General features: G+C 48.3%; 1 protein-coding gene across 10 annotated transcripts in view; it reads left to right on the top strand.

Moving 5' to 3' along the window:
- The first annotated feature begins 570 nt into the window (after positions 1 to 570).
- MAP4K4 (mitogen-activated protein kinase kinase kinase kinase 4) overlaps positions 571 to 11450 on the top strand; it is a 164369-nt gene continuing 153489 nt past the window's right edge. For 5 of the 10 annotated variants that reach the window (XM_071745072.1, XM_071745057.1, XM_071745068.1 and 2 more), the window contains exons 1-2: positions 573 to 1511; positions 1952 to 2017. In XM_071745072.1, coding sequence (XP_071601173.1) covers positions 1455 to 1511; positions 1952 to 2017 — 123 coding nt within the window. In that variant the 5' untranslated portion in view covers positions 573 to 1454. Of the gene's footprint in view, positions 1512 to 1951; positions 2018 to 11450 lie in introns of all 10 variants that reach the window. The other 5 variants (XM_071745053.1, XM_071745062.1, XM_071745046.1 and 2 more) reach the window with 2 other exon arrangements.

Raw genomic sequence — 11450 nt, 5'->3', positions numbered from 1 at the left:
CTCTGGTGGGGAGGAAAAAAAAGAGATGAGAGGTGTTGCCGTTCATCTCACATGAGGTGGGAAAGGAAAATAACCCTGCCACCCAACCCACAGGCGGCGGGTAGCTCCAACCACCCACCCTCTTGTACCTTTCCTATTTTTTGTTTCCAACAAGTGCCCTGTGATAACGGTGGCGACCACCTCACACCGACCGTGCCTTGGCCCCAGAGGTGCGACAGGGACAGCGGGGCGGCTGCCAGACCCCCGAACACGATCCCCCCACCGTGTCTACGCCTCGGGGGAGAGGCGGGGGAGCTGCCCGCATCAGCCCCCCCCGGCAGCCCGGCACGGTCCCTCTGTCCAGCTGTCCATGGCCCTGACGCGGACACTCGTGGCTCCCCCCCCTTGCCAGCCGGGTCCAAGCGACGTTGGCAGCAGGGCGGGGACCGCTTTCGCCCGCCCCCTCGGAGCTGTTGCTGGGGGGCGGCAAGGGCTGCCGGGGCCGTTCCCCTCTCCGTCTTCCTCTCCCTTTCTCTCTCCCCGCGAGTTTACCCAGCAGTGCTTTGGTGCGGGCGCGTTTCCGCCGGTTTTTCCTGTTGGAGAAGGGAAGGGGGAGCTGTTTTCTCTCTCTCCGCTCTCAGTGTATTTTGTATCCCTTTTCTCCTCCTCCTTCTCCACCTCCTCCTCCTTCTCCTCCTACTCCTCCTCCTCCTCCCCGGCTATCTTTGTCTGGCTCGCAGCTCCGCGCCCGTGCACCGCCGCCGCCGGGACGCGAAGCCCCTTGCCCGCCGGTGCCCGGCGCCGTTTGATGCGAGGGCAGCGCCGCGGGGAGGGCTCGGAGGCGGCGGGGGCTCCGCCGCGGAGCTGGGCGTGAGCCTCCCATGCCAGAGCGGGGCCGCGGCTGCCGCTGCCGGTTCCCGGCGTGAGCACCGCCCCACCGCCGCCCCCGGCCGGGCCGGGCCGAGCCGTGCCATGCCCGGGCGCGGGGCGCACCGTGAGGCTGCCAGAGGCTGCCGGCCCCGGCGCCGCTCCTGCCGCCGCCGTCGCGACATGGTGTGAGCCCGCTGCCGCCGGGGACGCGCGGGCACCCACCCACACCGACCGACCGGACGGCAAGGGGCATCACCGCCCGCTTCGGGGGGATCCAGCCTCGCACCGCGGGGAGACAGACGGACCGCAGCACCCCCGCTCCTTCCTTCCTTCCTCCCTCCTTTCCTTCCCTTACCTCCCTCTCCCCCCCTCCTCCTCCCACCATCCATCTATCTATCCATCATCCCCCCCCGCCAACCCCTCCCAATGCTGAAGAGTTTCAACCCGGCGGGGCTGGAGTGAAGAAGGGAAGGGCGGAAGAGAGGAGAGGAGCTCCGCGCAATTCACAGCTGCATCGGGGAGGGAGAGGGAGGGGGCGGACTCCCTATTATTTAACAGAGAAGAAAAAAAAGGAAAAAAAAAAATAAAAAGAAAGAGACGGGAAAATGGCGAACGATTCTCCTGCAAAAAGTCTGGTGGATATCGACCTTTCCTCCCTGCGGGTGAGTGTCGGGGCGAGGGGCTGGGGCGGTGGGGCGGGGGCCCCCCCTTGGGCCGGCGGGGCGGGGGCGGGCGCGGCGCTGCCGGAGCTGCCGGGCCGGGCCGGGGTGGGAGCGGTCGGGCCGGGCCGGAGCATGGGGCCGGGACCGGTGCCGGGGCACGGGGTGCCGGCGGCCGAGTGAGGGGAGCCCCGGGAGGGCGGGCGGGGGGGAGCGCGGCCCTGGGCTGCTTTTCCTTTGTTTGCATGTATTGGCATGTGCGTGGAAAAACAGGGCGCAACAGCTGCACGCCGCCAGCAGCCGGGCTCGCTCGCTGGCTCCGGTATGGGCTCGCAGGGCTCTGCCAGCAGCCATCGCCTGACAAAAAATGTAATCCCGCTTCTCTTCTCCCTCTCCCCCTTCCCCTGACCCCGCGCCCCTTCTGCCCCTTTTCCCCTCCTTAGGACCCCGCTGGGATTTTTGAGCTGGTGGAAGTGGTTGGCAATGGCACGTACGGGCAAGTCTACAAGGTTTGTGGCGGAATCTTTTTTCCTTTTATTCTTGCCATTTTTCTGGAGGGCACCCGGTGTGTCGGCGGGGCTGAGCCCACGGCTGATGGCCCCGCCGCCCGCTGTGGCAAGCGGAACAGTTGGGGACCATCAAAATGTTGTCCTTGTCATTGTTGCTGCCCGTGACAAGTTTGTCAGCCTCTTGGCTTCTGCTTTTCCAGTAAGGCACCCTCCCAAGTGCCCATCCTGAAATGATGAAACAGTCCTTTATTGTCGGTATTGCCCCCTGCCCTACCTTCCCCACCCTGCAAAATGACCAAACCGAGTGGACAAAGTCAGTGTCTGAACTGTACAGATAGATCCATGGGCTTATTCAGAATTGCTTCTGAAAGTCCTCATGGAAGTTGCTGCCGCTGCTGCGGTGACTTTAGACAAAGGCATTGGCCTTCATTAAAATTGTCACCCGGCTTCCTTGTTGGAAAACCTTCAAAGTGCAGAAGCTGCCGAGTCGCGGATGAATGGTGCTGTGTCCGAGCCTGCTGTGCTGTGCAACGATGGGGGGGGGGAGGGCCGAGTGACAATAAGCGATCGAAGCAGGCAAGCTTTTTTGGTGAAAATCAGAATTCCCAGTATAACCTGTTTGACAAGTGTATGACTTTAAAAAAATAGAAATCGGAGAGTGCCCATGTGGGTGTGAAACTAGCCTACTTTTTTCTTTTTTTTTTTTTTTTTCGCCCGTTTTTTTTTTTTCTCTCCCCTCCAATGTGCAGTCTGTGAAACAAACAAATCTCGAGGTTGCATGACTTTGCAGTGAGTGCTTGCTACCAAGATGACTAATTATTCACACAGTCTTAGTACTTGGCTAAAGACTGAAGGCTCTAGCCTTATATTACATAGAAATGTAAGGCATATTTGCAGCGAGGAGGGATAACTGAAAGTAACCAAGTGTGCCTAGCTGCTTGGGTTTGGGGTGTTTTTTTTTGTTTTTTTTTTGCTTATAAACAAGGCAGTATAATTGGTGAGTTTCCCTGATGGCAAGATAGAGTTCCAGTAACTAAATAAAGCACTTTGGTGCCTCTTCTGCAAATGAAACACATGTCAGCTTGTTTTGAGGGCGTGAACCTCAGCCTCCGTGATGAAGAAGCAGTCTGCGCAGCATGTGAGTTGCATTTTTAAGACTAGAAGTGGAATAGCCAGGTGGCTGCTGTTGGCAGAAAGCTGGGAAAAAAAGATGTGGCTCAAACAGCCAGAGGACAGGGGGGAAATGAATGAGAAGGTGCCCTTTGATACCACCTTGACCATTTAATTTTTTTTCTTGACAAATCAACCATTTACATATTTTATGTAATCCTTCTGCTCCCATCTCCTGAACCCTTACAAAAAACAAAACAAAACAAAGTAGGGTATGAATGGGTGATTTGAAACTCTCATGTTAATTATTGCAATTTGGTGCATTGTTTCTCTGCTTGCTTGTTGGTGCTTTGACATAACAAGCGAAGTTCTAGGTGGCTTACCTCTCTTGACAATAGAAATGATCAATTTAAGCTTTTCTTCAGTGTGTTAGAAGGCTCGGAAATACTTAACATTAACAATGAAACTCAGTGTATGCATTTATTGACCTGGAAGAATGAACGAACACCTGAGGTATAAGGGCATCAGTGTCACTCTGAAAACAGGGGGAGCAGCCAGCAGGCTCTGTCAGGGCACTAGTTTGAGTGGTTGCCTGAGATTCCCTGTCCTTATTCATTGGTCAGACAACAGTGGCAGTTGTTTCCTCATGCCTCGTAGCTGAGGGCATGGTGGTTTGGATATCAAGAATAAAAGAAATAGTTAAATACTTTTCTTGCTATAGAGCCTTTCGGGCAGTAGGGGATTGACAGGTGTGTAAGTTTGAATTGGCACTGCTGCTTCTTAGGCATTTGGCCACGTTTGTGTGCACAGTCTTAGAATGTGGACACATAACTGGGTTGTGCATAAACAAAAACCAGCAAAGCAAAAAAACTTCCTTGCTGTGAGTAAACCTGCTTTCTTCTGAGAAGAATGCTGTGATGTTAAAAAAAAAAAAAAAAAAAAAAATCAGAAATCAGTGCAATAGCAGTGTGGTAATTTTTACTTTCTCCGCCACTGTTTTGTTAGGAAAAATGCTTCAGGGGACACCTAAAGATGAATCTGTGTGTGTTTTCAGGACTTTTGGAAGAACTGCAAACCAAAACGTGGTTACGCTGTGTTTGCTTGCTGCTGCCTTCCGCTTTCCTCCTACCCAGCAACCCCCTCCTTGAAATCCCTCATCCCAAATATCTTTTTTTTTTTTTTTTTTTTTTTTTTTTTACTTTATTTTTTAATTTCCCCTTCCAACCATTTGTTGTGGCGGGTAGGTCGCCTTCGAGGGCCCCGTGCCCCGAAATCTCTGGGGTGCGGGGTTACTTGGATGCGACTTCCACATTTGTGTCGGCATCGCTGATGATGTCATCGGGGCGCGAGGAGGGGATTGGCTGGCTACCTGCGGGGGGGTGGGCGGGAGAGGGCATGACGTTATCTCTTTGTCTAGCTCATACACCACGGCTATGATGATAACGAAGGTCCTTTTGCCTTCTTGGGGGGGGGGGGGGGGGGAGGCTCCTCTCCAGCCGTGGGAAGGAGGCTGCGCCGACCTGTTGAAAAACAGAAAACACGCCTGATTTTTTTTTTTTTTTTTTTGCTTGCTGGAAATTAATTACTTAAGTCTGCCAAGCTGCTGGCATTTCTATAGGCAGTACTGCCATAGCTATATGTAGGTGGATAGCTGCGTAGAGGTGTATACACGTGTATAACCCCTTAGTTTTCTGCCACCCCAGTGCAAGTGGAGGCTGTCACAAAGTAGTGTGGGTCCTCCTGGGATTTAATGCCATTAGGTCAGTTAGCTTTTGTGCTAAGTAAGTTGGCTTATGGGTCTGTGAGCTCTGCAACGAGGTATTAAAAGTACAAGCTTTTCAGGTGTTCAGCTTGAAATTTGTAGAATTTATTTTCATCTTCATATAGCATCACTTACAGCTTTCCTTGTGCTATAAAGGAGCCTTGCATTTCAAGAAGAACTTGTTATGCAGTAGTGAATCGGGGGGTGGGGGAAATGAGGTTAAGGTTCCCCAGCCCTGGGTGTTTAAAAGAAAGTGTTTTTGTGGGAGTCTTTGCCCAGCACAGGTGAAGGAGCAGCAGTGGAGGGAGAGGCGTGAGGGTGGCTCATTGCTCATGAGGCAAAGTGGAGCTCCTTTGTAGATTCCCTGAAATCCTGGAGAATGAAAGCCTGGCCTGGAAGCTTTCTCTTTTGTAGCTAGTTGAACGTCCCAAAATGATGGCAGGGGAGGAAGAGGGAAACTTCTGCAAGTTGTGTTGCTGGTCAGATAGAAAGCAAAGAGTTAAGCGAGTTCCCTTGGAGCTGATGCTGAGGAACTGTTGCTGGATCTGCAGGTCAGAGCTTTTAAGGAGCTCCACACCTCAGCTGGAGTTCAGAGAGAGACATTTCCCTTCACCAGCTTGGTATCAGCTGATGGGAGCCAGAGGCATGTGTGGACTTGTCCGGGGCCAGAGCTGCAGGCAGAGCTGGCAGAGCAGCATCCCTGCCTGGGGCTCAGCACCCCTCAGCCCTCTTATGCCAGCCACCTTTAACTCATGCAATGCAAGTAAAGACTGAGGCACAGAAAGGCGAGAATTCAACTGAAAAATGGTGTTAAAAGGCACAGAATTCAACTGAAAAATGGTGTTAACCTGTAATTGTACAGTTCCGTGTGTGATGGCTGTGCCTCTTGTCCCCTTCCCTCCTGAACTCGGTCCCACTTTGTCAGGGAACTTTGGTGTAATTGGAACTTGTAGCCAGCTTACCAAACTATTAGCTGCCTTTTTTATCTTTTGCTAATAGTGGAGAAGCATTTTTAGCATTGCTGCAGTTAGATTTTCTTTTCCACATCCAGTAGTAAGCTTAATTTGAAGTTTGGCTTGCATGAAATGAAAACATTTTCGAAATTTGCATCAAGATAAGATTCAAACTGGGTCCTAGCTTCCTTTTTTTTTTTTTTTTTTCTTTTTTCTTTTTTTTCTTTAAAATATAAAAAATGACCTGTGTACTAAAGGCATCGGTTAATATTTTGCACGTTTCAAAATATCTGATCATTCACAGAGGCATAAGGCTGAATAATTTTGTTACTGAGACTGAACTGTGTTAACTTGCTCTGTCACTTTCCCTTTGGTTTTCTTCTGGGCGTCTGTGTTTTTAAAGACAGCCAACACTTTTTTAAGTGTTGTGAGTGCACTGTTACATCTCACAGACACCGAAATTCTCTTGAAGAAGCAACGACTGGGGAGGGGGGAGGAGGATGTTTTTGTGTGAATTCTGAGAATGTACCAGAAAGATGAGAATTAGGGATGATACTCGTAATTGCCCTCAACACAGGCTGGTGTGGCTTTCTAAGAGCCTTGTAATAGTTAATTCACAGTGAAGGCTTCTTTTGTTGATTTATGTTGCAGCATTCTGAAACTGCATGTAAATGATGTGTATTGTCTAACTGCTGCCTCATAAAAGGAAGTGATGTAAGATGTGATCGTTTAAACACTGATTTGAAAATAAATTAAGACTTGGATAAATGTTTTCCCACGCTGAGGATACTCTATTTTTATCTTAATGGACTTTCTATTTTACAAGGTAACTGTGTTGAGGGTTAGGAAGGGAAGACAGTGCTTAGTATTCTCTAACTCGGCTGAATTTTCCACCCCCTGCCTTTCTTTCTCTTACTGCTAAAGGGACATCATTGTGGATTCAAATGATTTTGTTAAATGTGAATACAATTCCAGTCTTATCCCTATAAAGACAAAACTGTACTGAGGACCAGTGAGGTCACTGGTTTTCAGGAACTGGTCTAGACTAGCTCTCTCTTTAAGTATGAACTGCTCTTCTTCCCGTCCTCCTCTGATTTTTCATGGATTGTGTTGCAAAAGGAAGGTTTGCCATGGGAAAAGTTTCAGGCAGTGGCTGGAATACTGGCATTTCCTTGGGTGCTGTGGCTAGATGTAGCCCTGGGCGTTGTTTGCAACCCCCCGCCCTCTTCCAAATTGGCTGAACTTTTGACCAGTTCCCCATCACCCAAATCCTTCTTAATTAAATATACAAAAGCTAGGCAGGTGGCCAGTGGGGATTACTGATTTTTATTTTTATTTAAAAAAAAAAAAAAAAAAAAAAAAAAGGAGAAAAAAAAGCAACCTGCCAGTTGTGGGTAACCACATGTCCCTCTCATTCTTCCTCCCCCAGTCCATCTGTCTGTTTGTCAAAATGTCTTTTTTGCATGTCTTGTCCTCAATCAAATTGCAGGCTCCTGTAGCAGGGACTCCTTATTCCTGGAGTAATTAGAAGAGGTCCTGACTTTCTGGGACCTGGGTTTGTGCAGGGTTTTGAGGTGATGGCTGTAATCAAATGCAGCCCAGAGTCTTTCTCTGGCTCTCTGGAAATTTTTTCAGCTTTCTGTAGGAAGATTGTTCAGCTGGTGTGGATAAAATTTCAGTTCAAATAGTTTTGTACTCTCTGGCTGTGTACGTGTGCTCTCTCCCTGTTGGCAGTGGAAGGGGGTATTTCCCCAGGCTTGCAAAGACAAATGTGTCAAGCTCACCTTGCTGCAAGCACAGGGAAGGTGAGCTTTATTCATAAGGCCTGGCATAGGGATTTTTTTTTCATTTGAGGATATTAAAGAAAGAAAGGGAGAAAACCAGAAACACACATTTTCTCTTTCCTTGCTTTGTTTTTGCTTTTACCTGGTAGTGAAAATTTTGGTGGTTTACTATCAAGGTTATATTCCATGTACTAGAGCCTTAGTGGTAGTGTGCAGAGATGCTTTTTTTGGCTTCTATGAAGATGGTAGGTCTGTACCTCCCACTGTGGGGGATAATGTAGAAGAATGTCCCCAGAGGGAATCCAGCATTACAAGGTGTTCACCCTTTGCATTCCCCTGCCTTTCAGTATATACATTTTTTAATATAAATTTCTGGACTAGGATGCTAGCTGATTTTTCTCATGTGTTCTAGCATGTATTTGTGTACACAATTACGTCCTAGTCCTTTCTCTTCAACTCATACTCTCTGTTGTGGACTTGATATCAGTCAGGTAGCTTGTGTAGCTACCTTCTTGAGATCTGTTTTCCTTGGAGGAAAAGCAGAATTTTTATTTTTCCCTTTTTATATTTCTGACTATACTCTCTGGCTCTGCCAGAAGTGTTTTTCCCTGCCTGTGGATGACGTTGATATTTCAACTCAATAGCGTTGACTTGCATAATGCAAGCTTGACTTTAGTCAAAAGTTACAGTAAGATCCTTATCTGCGGTGTTATTTTAGTTCCCAGTCCAACTCCCACTGGAGCTGATGGAAAGAATTCAACTCGCCTGAACGAGAGGTGGATTTGGGAGGGGATCGCATAGCTTTGTACGAGAGTTTTCTTATCAGTTATCTTGAGTTTGTAGCATTGTGGGTCCCTGATTGTTTCTCAGGTCAGCACAGGCACAAAAAAGGTACTGTTGGCTCTGAAAGCAGGCAACTGCAGGAAGGGAGAGGAAAAAAACCCTACAGCTGTGCATACCCTTTGGGAACCTTGAGGTAGCTTTGAATGTAGGAGACCTGAAGATTTTGACATAGCATCTCAATATTGCTTCCAATGAACCTCTTGCACAAAGACACAAAATGTGACGCTGATTACAAACTGCAGATCACTGCCAAATGGTCAAAATGATGCTGTGAAGTTCACAGTGCCTCTACCTGACCCTTATTCCAGGTCCTCTGTCCTGAGCAAAGCTTGAGGTATCTCCTTCTGGGTGGTCACAGGGCTCAGCAGTCCTGTGGTATCTATTTCAGTGTTAGGGAAAGGAGAGAGTCGTTTTCTGCGAGAGGAGTACAGACTGGAGACACAACAGTCGTGCAAGCAGAGTGGTTCCTTGCTCTGCTGGCTTTTGCCATCCTGCAGCAGCAGAGTGAAATCTGTTGTGAATGTAATGAATAGCTATGTCTCGACCTCAGTGGTGTTGGTTTTAATTTGCTGCTGTTTGGCAAATCTGTAAAAGCACCACTGGAGAAGAATGAAATCTCAGAGACTGGGGAATGGAGCTACTCTGCCTTACAGGGGACTGGCATTTCCAAAGCACATAGGGGTCAGATGGATGGATGTATGGATGGAGTAGGGTTCTCTCCACTTTATTTAGAAACTGGTGTGACTAACTCCTGTGTCAAGTGCCCTGTGCAACTCATTGTAGCAGGCATGAAGAGTGTTGACATCTCCCTGAGGTTTTCCCATGCCCTCCTCCTGCTTGATCTTGCATAATACTGACAAGTGAAGGACCAAATCTATGGGAAGATTTAGAGTTGGGAAGAGATAGTGGGACAGCTCAGGGAGAGGCAGCCTGGTGAAGGTGAATTTACAGAGGAAATCAGAGGGTGAAGAAGAACCTGGCTTAAATGTTGAGACTGAATCAGTGCACAATTCATAGTTATGGGAAACAAAAGGTGGTGTGGAGTCACAGAAGTGCTTAGTATAAGAAAAAGTAAGGGACAGCTTAATTGTCAGTAGAAATACATTAGCATATATAATTTATATTAAATAATACATATTTATATATATCGAAAGAGGTTAGCTTCTACCCATGGCAGATCCCTAGCTTTCCCTAGGCTCTGGGCTTATGCATACCAGGAGGCATGGGTTTTTTTGCTGATTTCAGTGTGGCCCAGGTTGATGAGCCTTCCCTCATCCCACCTAGCAGTGGTATGATCACGAGCCAGAATCAGTGATGTCTTTTGGGAGAGATTGTTTAAGATTCCTGGCAAAACCCTTCTTTCCCAGCGAAGCTGTGCCTCCCTGAGTTGTTCTGCTGCTGGAGCTGTCATTATGGCTGTGCAAACAGGACACTGCAAGTGCCAACAGGTCCTGATCAGCCTGTCTAGTAATGAAACAGCTAATGCAGTAGAACTCCTAACGCGGATGCAGTTATACTGGTACTGTAGGGCTTATCTGCTATGTCTCTGTCACCTCCCTTTGGAGCGGTCCCATGGTGCGTTGATAAGAGCTGCTCCCTGTGCAGGGATCTTGGTGACTCAGGTCTGTACCTGCAGCTGAAGGAGCTGCATGGGCTGTAGGCACAGTCCCTCCAGGGCAAGGTAGCACTGCCCCTGGAGAAGGTCTGCTGTGGTCAGCGTGGCTGCTGGAGGTGTGCTCTGGGTCCTCGTCTGCTTCCTCCCCTGCCCCGGTGTGCTTTGAGTGCCCCAGTAACTATGGGGCTGCTGCTGAGGTCCACTTGCTCAATGCTCTTCCCACCACCCTGGCTGGGGAAGTCCTAAAAGATCCCTCTGGGTACCTTGTATTGGCACCTTTGGAGATGTGGGTGGTGCCCTGCTTCTTAAGTCTCCTCCCAAGGCTTTCATTCACATTGTGCCACTCTCCACATGGAAATACAGGTCTTCACATCCATCCACACCACCTGTTTGCCTGGTCTTTGACTCCTCACTCCCTGTTGTATTATCCCCAAAAATGTCTTTTCCTTTCAGTATGCCTATGGAATTCCCCTTAGTGTCACTGGATGTTTCAGGGCTTTGAAAATTGGGCTGGTTTGAGTTGGGCTGAGTGTTTGAGTTACCATCTTTAAATACTGTACCAGCCCATGGTATGGACTTGCTGACTATGGTTACTGTACCTGGCAGCTTCACCAGGGGACTGAGGTGAAATGGGAGCATATTGCTTAAGTAGGTAAAGGAATAGCAGCAGCCTGAATTACTTGGTTGCACCAAGTCTGAGTTTTATTAACTTGCTGAGGGCTACTGAGGTATGCTTTACTCCTGCTGATTTATCTCAAAGCCAATGCACTTTGCTTGGGATTTTTGCATTTGGAACGGTTAAACATTACTTGAAGTCTTAAAAATACTACAGTCAAATTCAGTTAAGCTCTGGTAGTTTCAATTGCTTCTTCCCAGGATTTTGTGAGAGTGGCTGTAGGGGATGACAGTGGGCAAGAGTTCATGATTCTAATTTAAACAGTAAGCTCAAAACAAAACAAACTTTTTTCAAAACCTGCCCCCTCTGCTTTGAGCTATCTAATGGTATTGGGTTGTTTTCTTTTCAAACGCAGCTTAAGGTCTAGAGGCCTTAATGCATTGTAGTAAAGTATACTGTGCTGTACTTGGGTTTATGTATCTTAAAGTCTGGGACCCCCCAACGTTGTTGCAATTAACTATTTTTCTTAATTTTTGCGTTTCAAAAGGAAAAGTCAATGGAATATATAAAAGGAAGCACAACTGTACACATCTTATGAGGCTGTCCTCAAAAGGGGATTCTTGTTTCTGAGTTGTACCCTTGCAGGGAGGGGTAAATAAGGGAAATGGAAATACTGATGGGCCCTCAGCTGTAGTGCCCTAGCATGTGCTACTGCAATAATTAAAATAATTCTTGGGGGAACTTGCATAT

This window comes from Heliangelus exortis, chromosome 1 (assembly GCF_036169615.1).
Source record: "Heliangelus exortis chromosome 1, bHelExo1.hap1, whole genome shotgun sequence".
Taxonomy (NCBI): domain Eukaryota; kingdom Metazoa; phylum Chordata; class Aves; order Apodiformes; family Trochilidae; genus Heliangelus; species Heliangelus exortis.
This window is presented reverse-complemented; position numbering and strand designations above follow the sequence as displayed.